At 37.9% G+C, this 21,258-nt stretch overlaps 1 protein-coding gene across 1 annotated transcript; it reads left to right on the top strand.

The window, feature by feature from the left end:
- The first annotated feature begins 29 nt into the window (after nt 1-29).
- On the top strand, nt 30-20,844 carry BLOC1S5 (biogenesis of lysosomal organelles complex 1 subunit 5). Its single transcript, XM_049824099.1, has 5 exons — nt 30-161; nt 1,376-1,458; nt 3,695-3,824; nt 8,094-8,152; nt 17,371-20,844. The coding sequence occupies exons 1-5, from the start codon at nt 50-52 to the stop codon at nt 17,548-17,550; spliced, it is 564 nt and encodes a 187-aa protein (XP_049680056.1). The 5' UTR covers nt 30-49; the 3' UTR covers nt 17,551-20,844.
- The last annotated feature ends 414 nt before the right edge of the window (nt 20,845-21,258 follow it).

Below are 21,258 nucleotides of genomic sequence, written 5' to 3'. Positions count from 1 at the left end.
GCGAGGCCGGAAGTTGCGCGGGCGGGGAAGGGAAGGGCCGCCGGGCGCCATGAGCGGGGCTGGCCCCGCGTCCCTCAACCGGAGCGGGTCGGCCCCGCCGCCCGGCGATAGGAAGCGGGAGGCGCTGGGCGCCGGTTCCCCGATTCAGCCCATCATAAAGGGTAAGGAGCGGGGCCGGCCCGCCTTCGGTACGGGGTGCCTGCGTCTGGCCGAGCCCGCCGTGTGCGGGGCCGGGGCCGTGGCCGTGAGGGGAGGAGAGCGCGAGCCATCCCTTCAGCCCCTCTGCGGCCCCGCTAAGCGTTCTGAGGTTCGGAGCCAGGCGGCCCCGGGAGGCTTAAGCTGGCTCCTCGGCCCTTGGGGCTTGAAAGTCGGCGCAGCTGCGTGGCCTGGTTTGGGGAAGCTGAGCCTGGGCCCCGGCCCTTGCCGCTGGCGCGAAGCTTCTCCTGCTTTTTGCCTCGTTGCCCCCAGCGCCCGCGGTAGGTAATCCGTCCAGCGGAGCGTTTGAGCTTGGAAGCGGTTTAGCCTGTGCTGGATTTACTGCAGCCGTGTCATTCCCCAAATTCGACATAATGCTTCTGCGGGTTTTTTTTTAAGCGGGGGGGGGGGGGGGGCGCGGATTCAGGGTGTTGAGCAAACCCACGGGGATGCAGTGGGGAGGGAGAGCCAGAAGGTAGCTCCGACAGCTGGGGCAGGAGGAAAAGCAGGACTCTTCCTTTAGATGGCAGTGCCCGTTCAGTATCACTTAAGAGGGCTTGCTGGAACTACACCGTGTATTTCTCGAAATAGTCTATTTGCTATGCTATCAGAGCACTTTTAAATTTAATGGTGGTTTTTTTTTCCTGTACGACAGCTAAGCCTTTTTTTCATACCTATTTATGTTGTAAATACTCTTGTTCAAGACTAGGTTTCAAGTCTTTGGCCCTGGAGTACAAGTAAACGCTGACAGTTTTCCTTTGTAGTGAGCTTTCCTCTTGTCTCTTGCTGCATAAAACTCCCACGTCTTAAGCTGTGAATCTCTGTTGAGCTGCAGTGTTTAGTCCTACTCTTTTACCACTGTTAACAGTCAGATACAGAAGCTGTACTGAGGAGGTGGAGGATTGAAACAGGGTACTGAGAGGCAGAGGAGGATGTTCACGTTCACAGAAAAGTGTCTGTGGCACCTGGAGTACTGATTCATCACGATTTATCGAAGTTGGCGGTTTGCTGCATAGATAAGATAGCCAACAAATGTTATTTTGGTGCTCTTCTGATTTTACATGTGTTTGGTGAGCAGTAGTCCTTCTTGCATTGAAGTATGATGTGTTACCTTGTGTTGTGTAGCCTAGTATGGAGTGTGAGAGAAAAACTAAACATCCAACTTTTGTTAATCTTCTAGATGTCGGGGAAATCTATTCAAGACTACTGGATCACAGACCAGTAATTCAGGGAGAAATACGTTACTTTGTTAAAGAATTTGAAGTAAGTATTTGTATCTTACTGGGTGCTGTAATCTTCAGAGCTTGAGACTTTAAACAGTTTTAGCATCTTTTTAGAGATTATAATATGTATGTTATTTTCTTCAGAAAGACTTGATGTGTGTTTCTCATCCAAAATAACTCAATGCACCTATAGCATATGTCTGCATCTTTAGTAAACAAGGCAATAATTTAAGTCTTTTTATTTAAAAAAGTTTTGAAAGGGCCATAAGTGTTTTTCCTGCAAAAGACTGGCAGGAATATTAATGTAGGGGAAAGATGTAGTCCTACCATCTTAGATAAGTCTTATTGGTTCAAGAAAAACATTGTTGACCAGTACAGGTTTACATCTGATTAAGAAACTGCTTTGTGCCTCAGCTGGATTCAGCTAGCACAGTTGTAATTTAATTTTGCTTTAACTTTTGTTCCATGAAAGAAAGTAATATTACTGGAAGAGAAGAGCAGCACTTTATGCAAAGCAAGAAAATAATTAAAAATGGAATGAATGTTATCTGATTGGCTGCAAATAAGGCTAAAGTACTGAAGGTGTAGAGATGTTTATATACAACTGTGCTTGGAAAGTGTAAGATGGTTTCCACGAGATGGCAGCAAAAGTTTAGAAAAATAGAGTCTTGTGGCAGCAAAAGGCTATTTCTGAGTAGATTTTCATTCTTACAGAATATGGAATTTAAAATCCTAAAATTAGTCCTGAAAATACAGTTATACCTCAAACTGACAGTATGCAGAGCTGATTTTTAACAAGATGACATTAAAATGTCTTCTCCCCCACCCCCTGGATTGTTGCTAATAATTCAAGCAGGTCTAATTTGTCTCTATACTGGTTTAGCGAAATATGTATGTGAGCTAAACTCTGATGAGATGTGTATTGTAATGGCTTGAGAGTCATGAGGAATGATTTCTTTTCTTTGCCTTCCCTAAATATGTTATAGGATACAGTAAATAGTTTTACATGGCTTTTCATAGGAAGGAAAATCTTAAACTCAGTTACAGAATTAGAACTCATATCTTCAGAATTCATATATTTCTCTCATTGCGCCCAAAGTCTTGTTCTGTTTCTTAGACAAATTTTGTATATTCTTAGATCTTTTCTTGAAACTTAATTTCTATTTTATACTTTTAGGGGGAATATAGCAAAGCAGAGGATTATTTACACTTTTGCAACTTAGAATTTCTTCCAAAAAATTACACTTGTTTCTAACTTTGAGATATCGGATATTTTTTGGTTGTCATAGGACATACACTTTTTCTTTCAGTGATTAGCATCTAGTGTGTAAGGAGTGTAGATTTGTGTTTAGGAAGTCTGGAGCCTGTTTAATTAAATGGCTTTACTTGTCTGTAAACAGAACCTCTGTTTCTGAAGATTTAAAATAGGTATGGTGATCCAATTGCCCACTTCATGCGATGCAGTATTTTTTATTATCTAGAGTTGCTTTATGATTTGTAACTTTCAGTATAGCAATGCTTATGTGGAACTCTACTCATAACTCTGAAGAGGGCGAAAAGTAGGAAGGAAGCAGGTGGCAGCCTGGAGCAAATTTCAGAATCTTTTTCATTGTCTGAAGCAAAGTGCAGGTGAAATTCAGAGTGGAAGTAGTGCTGTGGCTTCAGAATTTTATTTTTTTTTGATGTAAACAATAAAGCAAAAGCTTGTTCTTCTTATAATTAATCATGACCAGCAGTGAGCCAGAATGACTTCCTCTTTAGTTAGCTGTGTTATGTTATTTTTTAGTCCTGACTTCATTGCTTTACTTCAGTAAAAACAATTTTACTTGCATAGTTTTAATCTTGTACCATGTTAAATCTGGAAGGTCAGACATCAAGCAAGCAGAATCACTGCTATGTTATTTCTCTGTAACAATTGAGTTATAAAAATGCAATGCTTTGAAGCTCTGTTTCTCTCTGTTGTTTTTGATATGCTGTAAATTATCTATACAAAACAACACATTTTTCCACACAATGTTTTCATTAGTAAATACTAACTTTTCTCACAAGGGCCAGAAGTGTCATTCAAAGTATTCTTGTATTTTAGTGTGGAGAATGGAGCATTACTCTCTTTTTCACAAAACTGGTTTTATCAATTGTGCTAAACGAGTAACACTTTAATAGACAATGGTATAGTCTTTGGGATAAAGCTGTTACTTTATCAACTGGGAAACCATCTTATTTTGGAAAGTGGAATTCCTTGTTAGCCACACATTTTCTTTCAATTCTTCTGGCAGGAAAAACGTGGCCTCCGAGAACTACGAGTACTTGAAAATCTAAAGAACACAATCTTTGAAACGAATGAACACGTTCTTCCTAAGTGTGAGCAGGCAATGCATGACAATTTGAATGAAGCATTCAAGAGATGTAAGCACGTAGCTTCTTATTTCCCTTGTTGAATCATTTTGAGGAATGATTTAAATAGTTTGGATTCAAAATATGATTTGAGGAAAAATCCATCCTTGGGTAAATTTTCTACCATTTATGTGCTTTGTTCTCATTTCTCTCAGATTTTAAAAGGGAAACCACAGGGGCATTTTGTTTATATTTATTGGTCCAGCCTATGCAGCTCTTGCTAAGGTTACATTAAAGCTTTCTGTTGATTTAATTAAAAGCTATTTCAGCTCAATCTTTTGCTACTCACTTAAAAACAGGATAGTGCTCCATGTTGGCTAAAGCCATGGACAAAATTTCAGTTTTCTTGTTTGTTGCAAGCATGCTGTGGTGTGACCTTCAAGTTTCTTAGTTTTCCTGCAAGAGAGCATAATACTGCCCCCATAATTTAAAACAAAACTTGCTGCTATATAGCTATGAAATGTGCTATTATTTAGTCACAAAGAGGGTAGTAGTAGTAATTGTTGTATGCTAATCCTAGTTGCATCATTATAACCATCTAATATATCTTTTTATTGCTCAGATTTTAAAAGAAAGCTTAAAATTTGTTGTATTAATTTTTCAGTATCTTTTTTCTTTCTTACTCATTCAGCAGGATAGCTTCTCAAAAAGATATTTTAGGGGAGTGTGGCTATATAGCTTTAGCTGCCAAATTTACGCAGTTGAAACATGCCAGTGTGGGTTTTGTTATATTTTATGTAGTGCACGTTATATAAGCATTTAATTTCATATCCCTTATTTATATGGCATCTGGTATATGCAGAATAACAAATAGTAGATGATGCTATACGCACAAAACAATTGCAGGAAGATATTTGAAACTTAAAATTTAGTCATGGAAATAAGGCATATGTTCTAATACCTTCTAAATGAAGTGAACCTTTAATATTGCTCCCTGACTTTCTAATGACCAGCTGTGCAATACATCATTAGCAATAGAATGACAGAATGGTTGAGGTGGGAAGGGACCTCTGGAGGTCATTTTGTCCAGCCTACCTGCTCAAGGAGGGGCAGCTAGAGCCAGTTGTCCAGGGCTGTGTCCAGCTGGGTTTTTAATTTCTCTACAGAGACTCCACAACCTCTCTGGGCAACCTGTGCTGGTGTTTGACCACCTCCACAAGAAAAAAGTGTTTTCTTGTGTTCGGATGGAATCTCATGTGTTTCAGTTTGTGCCCACTGGCTCTTGTCATGCACTACAGAGAAGAGTCTGGCTCCCTCATCTTCATTCCTTTCAATCAGATATTTATTTGCGTTGATGAGATTTCCCCCTGGGCCTTCTTTCCTGCAGGCTGAGCAGTCCTAGCTCTCTCAGCCTCCCCTGTTACAAAAGATGCTCCAGACCTGTAATCATCTTTGTGGCCATGCGCTGGACTTTCTCTAATAAGTCCATCTCTTTTGTTTACTGGGGAGCCTAGAAGTGGACAAAATACCACAGGTGTGGTTTCACCAGTGCTGAGCAGAGAGGAGGGATCACCTCCCTTGACCTGTTGACAGTGCTCTTCCTAATGCAGCCCAGGGTGCTGTTGGCCGTCTTTTTTTGCTGCTAGGCTGTGTTGTTGGTCCTCAGAAGATTACTCTCAGCTCAATTCTCCAGTTGCCTAAGGTCCCTCTGAATGGCAGTGCAACCATATAGTCTTTCAGCCACTCCTCCTGGTTTTGTATCCTCTGCAAACTTGCTGAGGGTGCACTCTGCTCCAGCATCTGGGTCACTGATGAAGATGTTAAACAGTATCGGCTGCAGTGCTGACCCCTGGGCTAAGTCACTAGAGGCTTGCCTCCAACTTGACTTTGTGCTGCTGATCACAGACTTTAGACTTAGCTGTTCAGCTAGTTTTCAGGTCCACCTCACTGTCCACTTACCTAACCTCTACTTTGTTGGCTTGTCTATGAGGATGTTGTGGGAGACAGTGTAAAAAGCCTTACTGAAGCTGAGGTAAACAACATTGCCTGCTTTACCCCCATCCGCCAAGCTAGTCACTGCATTATAGAAGGCTATCAGGTTGGTTAAGGGTGTTTTCCCATTCCTAAATCCATGCTGGCTACTCCCAATCACCTTGTTGTTCTTCATGTGTTTGGAAATGCTTCCAGGAGGATTTTTTTCCATCACCTTTCCTGAGATTGAGGTTGGGCTGAATGGTCAGTAGTTCTACGGATCTTCCTTCTTGCCCTTGAAAATAGGAGTTCAGTCTTCAGGAACCTCTCCCAGTTGCAGTGACCTTTCAAAGAGAGAGAGTGGCCTCGCAGCGACATCAGCCAGCTCCCTCAGTGCTTGTGGACACAACTTGTCTGGCCCTGTGGACTTAATGTATTTCCAGTTTGTTTAAGTGCTCCCTAACCTGGTCCTCCTCCACCGAGGGTAAGTCGACTTTGCTCCAGACTTTCCCTCTGGTCTGAGGGGCCTGGGCTTCCTGAAGGCTGGTCTTTATGGTAAAGACTAAGGCAAAGAAGGCATTGAGTACCTTGGCCTTTTCCATGGTCTTTGTCATCGGCTCCCCTGCCCCATTCAGCAGAGGGCCTGTATTTTCCCTAGTTTTCCTTTTGCTGTTTACATACTTGTAGAATCCTTTCTTGTTGCCCTTCGCACCCCTCACCAGATTCAAGTCCAGATCAGCTTTGACTTTCCTAACCCTGTCTCTGCATGATCAGACAGCAACTCTGTACTCCTCCTGGGTTACCTGCCCCTGCTTCCACCTCCTATACACTTCTTTTCTGAGTCTGAAGTCAGTTAGGAGCTCGTTGCCTATCCATGCAGGCCTCCTGCTGCCTTTGCTTGATTTCCTGCTTGTTGGGATGGACCTTTCTTGAGCTTGGAGGAGGTGATCCTTGAAAAGGGTGCTATGTCCCTTCTGTTACCATCATCCCAGACCCTTGGTTTGCCTACCCTATCCCCAACTTCTTTACTTTTTTTATTTTGAGGAGTCACTCCCTCACCTGTCATTTCTGGTTTAAAGCTGGCCCTGCCAGGTAGGCCAGCCTGTTGGCAAACGTACTCTTGCCCTGTTTAGTCACATGTATCCCATCTCTTCCAAGCAGCTGTGGGTGCTCAGAATGGGTCTTATGGATGTAGAAACCGAAACCTTGCTGCCAACACCAACTGTGCAACCAGCTGTTAACCCCAAAAACCCATGGAGTCCCCCTTCACCAGGAAGGATGAGGAGGACATTACCCAGACTACTATGCCTTTGACCACTGTCCCCAGATCCCTGTAGTCATTCTTGATATTTCTCAGGTCACCTCTGCAGTACAGCTGGTGTCTACATGGAAAAGCAGCAGGGGTTATAGTCTGAGCCTCAGTAGCCTCTCTACAGCATGCTGAGTGTGAGCTCCTGCAAGCAGCAAACCTCCCTAGATGACAAAACGTACGGACAGGTGGGGAGCCTCCATCCCCTGCCATAGGGATTCTGCTACAACTACCACTTGCCACTGTCTTCTAATTGTCCTGAGTGGCTCAGGCTCAGCCACCAGATGCTCCAATGCATGGTGCTACCAGCTCCTCATCAGCTACGAGGGCAGTGAACGTGTTCTGTAACTGGAAGTTCTCAGGGGGTCAGGAGCCTGCCTCCTGCTGTGAGAAGTCTCCAACTTTAAGATGATGATAAATAAGTACGGTATTTCTTGATGCTAGGGTGTGTTAGTGGGAGAAATGACTGCTCTGGGGAAATTGGTTTATTTAATTCTGCATTAATTAAGTGTTAAGTAAGTTAGGGAGAAAAATGCATAGGAATACAGTTCCTATTTCCACTGAGAAGTTTTCCTAGGCTTAGTCTCACGAGAGAAGAGGCTGGCTCCAGCATAAAGATGTTCTCCGTGTAGATTGTTTATACTAAATCACTTTTTACACATGATGGGAAAAAATAAGACAAAAAAACCCCAAACAACCAAAACATAGAGCTTGATCACCCATTTCTACTTACTGACATGAGAGTTTTTTTGATGTCTTCTGAGGTGCTGAGTAGTGCACTCTAGCTCGTCAGCAACACTGTATGGGCACAAGAGGACCTAGCTGCCTTTCTCTTTTAGGCTTCTAGAACACACAAGGGTTGATCTCGGTGATATGCCTACATAGAGTTATCAATGTAAAGTATTTTCTGCAAGTACTGACAAATCTTATTTGTGCAGAGTTAAGTGACACAGTCGAATATAATCTTTGACTTGCAACAGCCTCATGTCTTTTAAATCCCTTTCAGGCAAATTTCTTTGATTTAGAACAGCAGACTGATCTACTGCAATTTGTTATTTCAGTGCAAGCTGCCAACAATATGATCCATAGACTCCAAGAGAGGGAGCACGAAGAGAGGAAGGTAAAGGATGGATGGATAGATTTTTATAATGTGTTCTAAGTAAGAGTCTTGTGCTTCTACAGCAAGTTTTTCTGTCTTCTGTATAGCAGACCTTAAAAGCATATTTTTCTATACTTCATATACTTGCAGTAAAATGTATTTTGGGGTGATTTCTGCACTTATAAAACATACTGCAGTGGCATATATGTTCTTGACTGCAAAGTTAATGGTTCACTAGTTCTTCCTACAATCTCCTGATGTATGGAAACTATTTTTTTTTATTTCCTTTGCTTTATTTTCCCTCCTAGCTCAGACTATAATATTTGTAGCACACAGGGAAAGCTTAAATATAAAAAAAAATTATTTTCTGTGGAACAAAAATCACCTACTAACCTACCAGAATGGAAATGTAAATCTTTCCTAGTTAGCTGAGAACATTGACCATATTATATATATTGCTTGTTGAAAAGGAAGTGTGTTTTTCACTTGTGGATGGGTTATTTAATGAAGGGCTATATTATAGGAACATGCGAATCATTGGAATCTTTTCAGTTGGCTACACTTTGCTCATTTGAAATACATGTGCTCTCAATCTAAAATTTGGAAAATTATACAAGAAATTAGTTTCATGTTTTCCCATTACTCCTTCATGATTGTGTTCCTGTGTTATCTTTTTACTTGCTAAATGTTAGTTATAATTATTTAGTTAAGAAAAACTGAAGACGTTTCTGTTGCCATCATGCAAAACAGGCTGTGCATTGATTTATGTAAGCTGATAGTCATGTTTTTCTTTCCTTTTTGTAATCAATGAAGATGGGCAGTACAGTTGCAGTTGAATACTGGTACTGTGCAAACAGCACACTGCTGAACCCTGACAAAGTTTGCTTGTGTCTAACGCTAGTATAGATAATAGTAGAGAGGTTAAGTAGGAGATTCTTACAGTTCTGCTACTGTGTGTTTGTAGTAAAACTTTAATTAAAAAATTTATAACTTATAAAACGAACACTCAATAAGAATGGTAATTATTCTTTTTAAAAACATTAGCTGTACGTTTCCATTCTTTTTTTTTATGCAGTGGCAGAATACTAGTAGCTATTCAGGATTTGTAGTGTTTCTTTAAGCTTGTACAGTAAATTTTTTTGGCTTGAAACTTCCCAAATGTGCATAGTAACAGGCAGGTAACTTTTTTTACATTATAGATAAAAGTTGTCATTGTAGTGCAGCCACTTGAGGAGAAATACTTTTTCCTTACTTTTCTTTCTGAAATTACGTGCTCTGAAAAAATAATGGAGTTTTGGTAGGGTCTGGTGTCAAGTGATTAGTGTTAGCAGTCCTCAGTGAAATTATCAATTTCTGCTGAATCAAATGAATTTTAAGATTGTTTGCTTTACTAATTATCCTTTTTTGCAGTTCCTTTCAGCTGCTGGTATCAGCTAAGGAACAAAAGGGAAATGATGATGTCCCTACCACATTCTCACTTAGGGTATAAAGTAATTTGTGATTACAAGAGTGTCATTGAAAGAAGCATTCATGGAATCCTCTGTCTCATTGAGTAGTCTTCCCATCTAGATCAGTAATATTTAGTTAGTAGTTCAAGCTGTGGATTACTTTAAGCTTATGGGAGAAACTAGAGAAGATTTCAAGAAATTTTGTAAACCTGGTTTTGTGTACTACGTTCTTATTTTTTTATTTTTATTTTAAATATTTTTATGTAGAAGAGTACAGGCTTATACTGGAAGGTACCCAACACTTCTCATTACCTCTTAATTGCTTTAGCATAAACTAGTATGGTAACATTTCTCAAAGCCTGTGTCTGCCTCAAATGGTTTGGGTTTGGCATTTTTTAATGTGTTTTTATTTTTTGTTTGTGTTTTTTAATTTCAAGAAAAACAGCCCAAGTAATACTAAAAACAAAGTTTACTGATAAATTTGATGTTTTTACAAATGTTAATTTTTTGCATAACCAATGACAGTAAAACAAGGATAGAAATAAATGCAACCAACTCATGTGAGTCAGTACTGAGTACAAGAAGGCTTTGCTATCTTTCAGGTTCAAGCAGTATGCACTATGGAGTGAAAAAAATGGTTTCATAATCAGATTAGATTTTTTCCAAATAACTAATGTCTGAGCTTAGGTGTTGATATAAAAGGAATATAAAAGACATCACTGCCAAAATATGTAAATTTGCTAACACACCAAAGGGAATTCCAAGAACAGGAATTAATAAGGCAGCAACTATGTTTGTAATTTAGACAAGCTTTGGTTTATATCGAAACTTTAACTCAAAACTATTTTCAACTTTTTATATGAACATGAAAGCTGAAAATCTTCCAAATTCGGTGTTGTCTAAATTTCTTATTAAAAAAATTACTCATAAAAGTAGTAGGCATTGTTACAAACATAGAACAGATTCTAAGCTTAGATTGAGTTTCCCAAACCCTTGTATTTATGAAGTTATACTGAAAGACAGAAATGGAGGCCAAGTATTTGGGTTACATGCAAAAAGTGAAGTTTAACAGCTTGCTGTGGCTTATGTTCTGGTGGGTGACTGAAGGAACTTCTAGCAGAACATGTGAAATACTGTTTGCAGAAGAGGTATTGCTGAAAGAATATATAACCAGCAATCAAAACCAGGAAAAAGCTGTATCAGTGTGGACAGGAGCTGGAAACCTTATAGGAGGGTAGAACTGGAGTTCTGAGTGTTTGGGGATGAGGAGATGATTTTCAGATTAAATGAACAAATGAAAAAAAAAATCTATCCAAATTTTGCCAAATTAACAGCAATGTAGAAATACCATTTGTGCTGCCTTGTAGATCTTTTCAGGTGGGGTAAAAATATTATCTGTGCAGTAGGTGATAGTAAGTGCCAGTCAGTAACACAGATAATAAAAGCATAAAGAATAATGTACTGTGGCTGACAGTTAGACGACCTTTTGGATCAAATAGAAATCTACAGCATGGCAGGAAATGTTGCATTGTGTAATGCTTAAAATATTACAATTTATAGCTGATTACTGAGACTCTTTTTTTTGGTTCCTGGCTAAATATTGTACCGATACCATACAATATCATGATTACCTAACGCTTCTTCTTGGCTCAGGTCCGTCTGCATGCTTTAGTTCATACGGCAATTTTCCCATGTTACAAAGGTCGTGAGGTTTTACTGAAGAACAAAATGTGTTGTTCTGAAGCCTGAATGTGGTATCATAATATTGGCTTCTGTCTTGTTATAGTGCATTGGTTTATTTATATAACAAAAATACCAGAACAACTTTGTAGACACTTCTTTACTGGATGAGGAGAAAGTGGAAACTTACATGTTTTCTGAGGTGGCTGTGTTGGGTTTATTAGGTGCTGTTTTCTAATTTATAATTAAGTCTGACTGAAGGGGCTTGTGTTCTTTTTTGTTTGGTTGGTTTTTTACTTGTGGGTTTATACTATAGTTTTACAGATTTGTTTGTTTGTTTTAGCAGTCATTTGAAATGACAAAAGGCAGGAATTAAAATTAGGCTATACGCTGAAAAGTTGTTCTATGAAAGTACACTGATTTTCATGTTTGTATGTGCTATTCTTTGTGATATTTTTGTTAGTTTACAAGTTAACAGTTTTTCCAGTTGGCAGGCAGTTGGAAACAGAAGAATGAAACCTAAAAAACAAGGTGTCTGTTTCTGTTTTTTTTAATCATTACCAGCAACCCAAAATTTGTAATTAGAACTTTTCAGCAATTTGGGAGTTCTGTAAATCTTTGTTTTAAGTGTTTTGCTGACTGTGTATGGCCAGAATTTATTGCAATTTATCTTTTACATAGTTGGGTTGGTCTTGCAAAGTTACAAGTTTAAAAAATAATGAAAATTAACACTGAATTACTATTCTTCCCGATTTTTTAAATTTTTTTTTTTAAAGGAGAAAAAGGGATTATTTTCTCATGCAACTGTACCTGTAGTTTCAAGCATGCAGGCATTATTTCTTTCTTAATGACAGTAAAAAATATTTTAACAGGTCAGAAGTTTTTTATTACCACTGCAAGTGCTTCTGGACTTGAGAAAAAACAACATTCTTTTACCTTCCTGAAATATGAATATGTATTTAATCAGAATGCATGTTATATTTTCATGTTCTGTGATAAGACTAAAGTGCTTCCTAACTGACCATCAGTATGCAAAGGCAATTTCAAGTTCTTTAGTCTCTTACTGTGTCGTATGTCACCTACGGGGGCCCAGCTACTGAAGGTCTTTGGATTATTGTTTGTCTTGCAAGTTAAGATATTTGACAGGAGTCATTGACTTGATTAATTCAGATTTATAAATATATGTATGTATACATAGAAATGGCAGTGTTACTCTTTTCAATCAACACAGTAACCAAGCAGATAAAGGGTGTGTTTCTGTTCTGTATCCCTTTGAAACAGCTGACTAAAAAAAGCATGTAAGAATAATAAACTTCTAATATTAGAGGTAGTTATTGGCATTAGTTATCTAGAACTTAATTGTTCAATGTATAAGAAACTGAAGTAGGTCTCCACCATCAGGGTAAATACCGTAAGCAAAAGATTTTCATTCCTCTCTTTTTGCTTGCCTGGGGAATACATCAGATTAGGGAAACTGTAGAGATTGATCCCAGAATATTCTGTAGCTCTGTAATACCAAGACTGTCTTCTGAGTTGGGATATGTGAATTAGATATTTTTTATTTTTTTTAAGTAAAAAGATACTTTATCATACATCTCTAATATTGCTAAACATGGACTATTTTGCATATGGCCAGCTTTTTTTACCTTGTACATACAGATTACAATTTTGGAGGACTGTTGATTCCTTAGAATATATTTATTCTCTTAGGAGTGAGGGTTGGTTTGTTGGGATTTTTTTTTAAGCCTAAACCACTGAGGCAAGGTAACATGTTTGAGGTTGCTCAGAATGCTGTTAAACATTTCCTGAATACAAAATTTCTGAGAACATTAAAAGCTGGAGTGTGAATTACTAACAGTTATTGTAGTCATGATAACTTGTTTTTACCTTATAAAAGAATTATTAGAGTTTTGTGTATACCAGCATCACTGAGGTGGTACAGATCTCTAGAGACTGATCATACTTCTTACTGTTGTCATACTTGTGTCAGCAAGCTGTAGGAGATACCTAGAGCCTAAACTTTTTGTTTCAATCTTCAGTTCATATTTAGCAAGAGAAGGTATGTATATTTCAAAGATTGCTTCTCTTAAATGATGTTCACATGCTCTTTTCTATTCGGCATGAGTTTAAATGTGCTATGAATTAATGCTTCATAACTAGAGATCCTGACGCTTAAGAGAGCAACACCAATTTGTATTAATACTTAAGTTGATTGAGGTTATTTCTTCAGTTTTAAGTAGTCAGGCTTTGAAGAGTGAGAAATATAATATGACATTGGAATGCTTCCTAAATAACAAATTGATGGAAAATAACCTGAAGTTCTGTAATCTTAAAATGAAGTTGTTATTTTCCTCACTGTTACAAAATTGGAAATTAATTTGCCAGACACACTGTCAAATTCTACATGTATTGTTTTCTGGAAAACAAACTTTTTGCAAATGTATAAATTTGGAAATCATGAATTGATTGTATAAAATATACTCAGTATTGTCTCTACAGATCACTAATATACATAATTGTGCTGACTTTTGGAAACTGTTTGCTTTTTGAGAGTGACTTCTGATTTAACCAATACAAATCCATGCCAAGATATCTATACGTGTAGAAAAACTTTATATTTTAAAGATTTTTCATGGCTACCAATGGCATATTTAACAAGAGAGATTATTCATCTGCCTATATGGACCTCCATGCTTTCTAGCTGTGCTGCCACTACAACTACAGTTAGGACATAATATTTTTTGCATAGTGTCTTGATTTCATTAGTTTTTCCTCCTGTGTGTTACCGTCAATTGAATAAAGCAGTGAAGCTAACAGCGCTGGATATGAAGAGGATGTGGTAGGAGTGGAGAGCATTGTGGTAAGAAAGCACAATTTAGAGCAAACCTGAAGGGTCCTTGCACAGCTACAGTGTGAGAGTCATCTTTCTGTTCTGAGAAACTGAATCTTTTTGTGGCTGGAGGGCTAGGTATCGATGTCCTGCGTGTGAGCTTGTGTCCTCAAGAGACTGTTAGTGCACTATGTTCTGCTACGCAAAAGGCTGTACCACGGTAGCAGATGTTATGTTATGAGGCAGCGGAGAAGGCTTGGATGAGGGGAGCCTTGTAGTACCTTAGCTCCAGGGATGGTGTCTGTTGCAGCTTGGGTCTTGCAGTTGGATGTGGGCATAGGAGGAACCTGTCTTTGGTCAGGATTTCTCTCTCATATTGTTCTATGATGCCTAACGAGATTGAAGTGCCCACTGAAGCTTGTCCCACAGCAATAGCATTCGTAGGTCTCTCCTGCGTGGATCCTTTAACTTCTAATAAGAAGAAAGTTTACACTGCAACACGTGCTTTGGTTAAAAGATCTGTATCCTAAGGCACACATCCATTAAGAATCACGCTTTGTTATTTTTGCTGTTCACACAGCTATCCATCTGGTAGGAATAGGAATACTGGTTTCAAGATTACGACTGTCTCGCACACACAAACATATCCACTCAGCAGCCCTAAGTGTTAATGATTTGGAGGTGCTGCCGAGAACAGTTGAGTTTGAATTTGTTTTCTAGGAAGCAGAGCTGCAGTGCCCAAGGTGTGCACTGAGCTTCTACAGTGGGGTTTTCCAAATTGTTACCAGGGTGGGAGAGTGAAAACAGTATTCAAGTCCTTGGTGTCTTTTACTTGGTATTTCTTGTCATTCTTACTTGCTTGGTCTAGCATATCTTAATTTTTTTTTGTTTTCTGAAGTGATTATTCATATCTGCAACTTTTTACTTTGTTAAAGGTGTAAATTGCAATTATATGGAGTTAATTTATTTCCAATGCTGCTTGCATTTATGTATTTAAAGAATAAGCACTTCAGCAGTTGCTTCTCAGTACTCAACTGTTTAAATTTGTCTTTAGGCATAGATTACGCAATGTACATATAGCCTAGCTGCTAATATCCCTTTATTTCACAATGTCACTTCTCTTGTGCCAGAACAAACTAAAGGCTGATTGAGCAGGGGGAGAAGAAAAGAGTTAGACCACAGATTTTTGATAAACTAAACTTCACTATGTCATGTTCCAGAAATGTCTTAACTTGTTTTCCCAGGTAAATCATTTTATATCCTTGGGTAGGAATGGCACAGTGGAAAATGAAAATAGAAAGTAGCACCATGAGTTTCATGTTCCTTGCAAACTGTTCATGTTGTGAGGAGCATGGGTTAGTCTAGCTGAAGTGTGTTTTGGGTAGGTGCTGCGTAGTCCTGTCAAAAAGTGTGTGATGCACCAGCTGTTTCAAAACTTTTTGGATAGGAAGTAGTGTACTAGTGGACCTATTTATATACACTGGTGTATTCTGTTAGTAGCTGATACTGCATCTGTTGCAAACCAAATCATTCTTGGCATAATGTTATAATGTATATAAAATGCCGCATGGCAAAACTAGTGTATTTAACCTACAGTTTGTGATCTTGAAGAACAACACTTTGAGAGTGTTGAAGAATACATATATGGCTTCCCATTGCCTTAAGGTGACAAAAATGCCAGATGTTTATTAAAGCTGTAAGATAGTGTTTATTCCTACACAGAAGTACGGTACATAGAAAAGAGTCATTGCTTATATATTAAAAAGGGGGGGAAAAAAGAATGAATCCTCTCTTGCTGGAAAATCGAGCAAATGTAAGAACAGCTGCCTAGATTTATTGTGACTTCGGCATCTATAATATAAGGAGGCTAGACTGTTAATACTGTATGCAAAAAATCCACGGAAGTACATCTCATTTCGACATGAATATTGGATGTGTGTATGATCTCTCTTTCTCAATAGCTAGATATTTTTTTTTATTTGGGTGATAAGAGAATGAAAGGAATCAGGCTTACCAGAAGCCAAGCAGTATGAAAGAATGAGGGGGAAAAAAATAACTTGTTTATAAAGTAAAACATTAATTACAGTAAAAGCTAGCTAGCTAAAGCAGAAACACTAACTGCCAGTTTCAAAACATTGAATATCTATGTTGTTATATTCTATTTCACTCTTTTCCTTTTTGTATTAGAGGCTTTTCATCAAGACTAGTATCTGATGACTATGCTGAACCTAAGCATTGTGGTAAAATAGAAATGTGGCTTGTTTCTAGTTTTAAAAATGTATTCAAGAATGTAGAAAATTCATTTGTTGAAACAAAAGTGACTTTCAAGGGGAAAGTAGCAAATGTCAAGAAAAGAGGAGCGATATGTTGAAGGATTGGCTGACATAATTTACAGGAGTTTTATTAACCATTGTAATTAGTTGTGAAACATAGAAGCATTCTGTTTACACGGATTTGACAATCTCAAATGTTGTCTTGAGTGTTGAAGTGGATCCTTTAATCTCTGATAATTCATATGTACCTAAATAATAGACATACATAACTCTATAAAATTTTGTCTAGAACTCACAAATATGAAATATAGTGGGCCTAGTGTTTTCCTCATAACTCGGACATTTTTAGTTTGTATCATATATAACATAGGCCTGCCTGTACTTACAGTGGACGCCCTGAATCTGTTAGTGTCAGTAGGCAGCTTCTTTATGTGTGAATACAAGAAAAGAAGAACAGGGGGAGGGGGGGAGCTGTGTCCATTTGCTGATTTGGGGGGGGGGGGGTCCCCCATAACTAAGGGACTAAAACCACTGAATGCTGTGTTCCCAAAATGAGAAGTTCATTTTAAAAGAAAATCTTTGTGAGCTAATATGGATTTATATCAGCTGCTTACAGTACTTCTGACATTGTCAGTAATCAGAGGAGCAAACAATGCAACAAGTACGATCTTTAGAAACCAACAGAAGCAAACGAGGTGAGCTAGTAACTTTAAAATGTCTTTCCATTTATTTATTTAATTATTTTTCACAAGGCTGTAGCGTAGAAAAGCTATTGTAGCCAATGCTATCACGTTAATAGTATCACAGGCATTTTACCATTTGTTTTGGATTGACTATAAAAATAAATGTTTTCTTTTTAGTTTCACCTTTTCATATGTTTCCTTGCTAGTTTCACTTTACTGAAGTAAAAGTCCAGTTTCTCTGATACTTTAACATTATGTAGGTCTCATTAAACCCTCTGGTTTAATATGGAAATTATATTAAAACTTGACATTTTCCTCCTCTCAGCTTCAGGCGGACAAGCTGATGGCTCGTGAAGAGAAGCGCATTGCCCACTGGGAGGAATTCATGAAAGAACAACAAAACAAACAAGCAGAGGTGGATGAAGAGCACAGAAAAGCTATGGAACACCTCAAAGAACAGTATTCTGAGATGGAGAAGGAACTGACCAAATATGTTTCTTTTTAAGACCTTTCCTTTTTAATAGTGCTGGGTTTGTGCCAATACTCAGTTGCTTCTGACTTAAATTGAGATTCTTTTGGAAAGCTGAAACACATAGGAAAAAAAGGAGAATTTCCTCTACAGGTTTGGTATGGGAAGAAACGGTTGCATACTTTCAACTTAAGTGCCTATCTGTGCTTGTTTTCTTCAGGGCAGGTGGAATACCAGTGTTTCTTCATTTTTTTGAAGGTGGAACTGGAAATTATGTTGTGTGACTACATCAGCTCAGGGAGTTGCAAACTGGAATTCTCTCCTATCTGCAGAGAGTATTGTCTCATTTGGGAAAACAGAGACTAATGTAACATTTAACTGTCCCAGTGTGCAGCCACAGCCCTTTCCCAAAAAGTAGGTGTAATAGGTTCCAGTCATAGTTAGCTGAAAATTCAATGGGAAAACCATAAATCCCATTCACAGATTTCAGGAAAACCAACTTGTTTTATGGAATATTTTACTTTGCAGCTTTAGCAATGAAAGATCGCAACAAAATTTTAAATGCAGTTGCAATTCCAGCTTTTGGGTTGTATGTTCAGTGTTATGAAGTACAGTTGATATTTAAATGGTTTTTGCTAACATAAAAACAGATAAGTGAGCTTGGAGAACAATTTCTTTTCTCTCCCTCTAAATGTCTCAGGCCTCTCCTTTTAAGCTTTACTGTTCTAAGCAAAGCCAAAACAAGCTGAAAAGTAATCACAAGAAGCATATCAGTCTTTGTATTAGCTTTGTAGCTAGTACAGTATTTACCTTAAGTATTTGACCTGCTGTTGGTTTACTTGGAATAAGCTTGTCAGAACTTTGTAAAGCAATTGAGGAAAGATTTTTCTTTATCAGCATAACAAATGAGCAGATTAGTGTTAAAATACTTGTAGTACTGATCTGCTTTCTTACTGTTACTCTTACCGGGTATGTGAAACTCCTGTATCGCTTTATTTAAAACTTGCAGTTAACAGCAGCGTAACTGAAGAAGTTAACCAGTTCATTAACCAAGCAAAATGAGACATAGTACCCTAATGAAATATGGCGCAAGCTAACTGTTAGTACAGGAAATATCTTTCCATAATTTAGTTGGTGTCCAATATAGAATGGAAACAGGTAAAATTAAACAGAATTTACCCTTTACCTGTATTGCAACAGTAATATGCCAACAATGGTTGCTTGTGTAAGTTTATGGCTTGGTGTCAAGGCTCCATTCCTGGCAGCATGTTGATAGTGTGATTAAAGTTAGTAGAGGAGATGGAATAAGTATTTGAGATTTCTTTCAATAACACTGAATTCCTGCCAAGCTGCTCTGCCCACTACTGTAGGCCCAACAGCTCCATCAATCATCATCGTGTATCTGGACTGAAAAGAGGACTTGCCGACACTGGGGCATGCTGGAATGTTGTTAATTCTCTGTTGTGGATGGAAAAAACGTAGATGTCTCAAAAGTATCCCACACATGAAAAATAGGAAAGCCTCTTTTAGAACAACCCCTGTTTGACTAGAAGGTGACCTCTGTAATATTTTTCAGCTTATGTACCCATGATGAATGTTGTAACTAAGCTCAGACTTTCATTTAAAAAGAAAAAGTTAGTTCTTGCCTGTCTTTAGAATTGGGTGTGGAATAGTTTTGTTTTGAGCACAGACTGAAAATGGCTTCTCTTACCAGATTATTTGATGTATATATGCTCAAAGCCCAAATATCTTTATAACAAAATGCATTTAACTGCATACTGAATTAATTTTTATTTTTGCACTGATAATTTTTATTAAGATTTAGATATCTAATTAACTGTGCACTGAAGCTGTAGATTTTAGTATTTTGTCAATTTGAGGGCTCTTAAGCAATGATACAAATGTTGCAAGTTAGATATTCACTGGAAAATAAAGTGGTATTTCCAAAATCTTCTGGGATGCGTGCTCCTGATTCTTTGAAAAGCTTCTAAATCCTAACACTGAAAATGTGTTCCGCTTTTAGAATGATACAGGTATTTTTATGCTGAAGTTCATTTAAAAACACTTTTCTTCATAGTCTATATGTGCCTGTTGGCCCATTCTTATTCGTTGTGGGGACCATGTTAAAACTGTCTGTTGCTTAATTATTTTATTCAGTAACATTCACTTTTTTTATATGATAAGCTGTAGGTGTTGAGGTACTTGGAAATGCTTAGTTGTCTTTGAAGCAACTTGCAGACATTTACAGGAAAACATATCTTTTCTGTCCAAATGTGTAAAAAAAGCCCAAACAAACAAAAACTAACCAAAAAAACCCAAAACAAACCTGATGTGTCGAATATTATCTCAAAGCAGAACACATCTGATGGATATAAAAGATTCCTTTCTTCAGCATGTTTTTTTTTCTAGCAAGGCAGGACTATGTCTGGACGCAGTAGTTCTCCACAATGGGACTTTCTTTGTAAGATTCAAATTCTTGTTATTCAAGTATCTACCATTTGGGAGAAAGAGAAAAATGATTAGTTTAAAAGTTGGTTTTATGTCGTTGGTGCATGAAGGAAGTGTTTAACTTATACTTGCAATATTTGCATGATTGAATTTCATTGTTTTAAAAATCTTGAGCATTTATTTAATCCCTGTTAAATTTGATGGAAGTTTACATCGGATTCCAATAGGAGCTGGAAAGGGTCCTCAAGCCCTAAGTTAACTTCTAGTATGGCAGGTGAGTTTGGCAATATGTCTTTGTACCAGGCTATGCATATAACTTTTTGCTTAACTATTAGTGCCGTTTATTATACTGAACTGTAGGTTTAGCTATTCTTCTTTGTAACTGGAAGTAGGCTTGGATGTCATGTAATCACTGGAATATTTTCTTAGTCTTTCTATTCTGATGAATACATAGCAAGAAATTGGTATCTTCCTTTGACCTGCTAAATGAAATCTTTTGCTGCTGTGTTTAGGAGTAGTAACAAACTGAGGAGCTGAAGAAATACTTAAGGGTTTGTTTTGGTTTTAACTGCTGTGTTTTAACAATGAACCTATGTGCTGTTCTCCTTGGAATGTTTTATATCTAAGGCCTATCATATTTTTTTTTATCTTTGGAAGGAGGAAGGAAGCTGATTTATTTGCTCTTACTTTGCTTCTTTCTATGCTATCACTGGGTAGTACTTTTTATAGAAAAATGCCATAATTGCAGCCAAAACATGTACATCTTCTCTGATATTTTAATTTATGGCTTGTTAAATCTTTCCTCAAAAACCATGGAGTTTTTTTCAGTAGTCAAATTAAATGGCAAATACATGGCATAATCAGCCAATGAATTGAATCATATATAGCTGACTCCTGAGTTGAAAAGCTTCCTATGTCTCGAGGCTATGGATTTTGAGATTTACAAATACTCCCCAGTAGGTGTCAGTGCAAGCCTGAGGAGGAAAGTTAGAAAGCCTGTTTTTATAGGAGGTGTAGACTAAATGCTTATATTCAGTTTTAATATAGTATTTTGTATAAGTACAAGACATTTTGTGGATGAAACCACATGCTTTTAAATAAAAAAGACACTACTTATCAGCAGCTTTTTGCCCCATTAGTCCTGAAAAAAGCTTACAACAGGTCACTCTTAAAATTATTTATGTAAGGTGTGCTGATCTGAACAATCTTGTCCGCAATACTTATGCATTCTAATTAAGATTTACTATAATCTGAAGTTAAGACTCAATGCCAGAGATTAAAACCTTCAGGAGCTGC

This window comes from Accipiter gentilis, chromosome 20 (genome assembly GCF_929443795.1).
Source record: "Accipiter gentilis chromosome 20, bAccGen1.1, whole genome shotgun sequence".
In the NCBI taxonomy this organism is placed as follows: domain Eukaryota; kingdom Metazoa; phylum Chordata; class Aves; order Accipitriformes; family Accipitridae; genus Astur; species Astur gentilis.
Note: the sequence above shows the minus strand (reverse complement) of the source record. Positions and strands in the feature narration are given on the sequence as shown.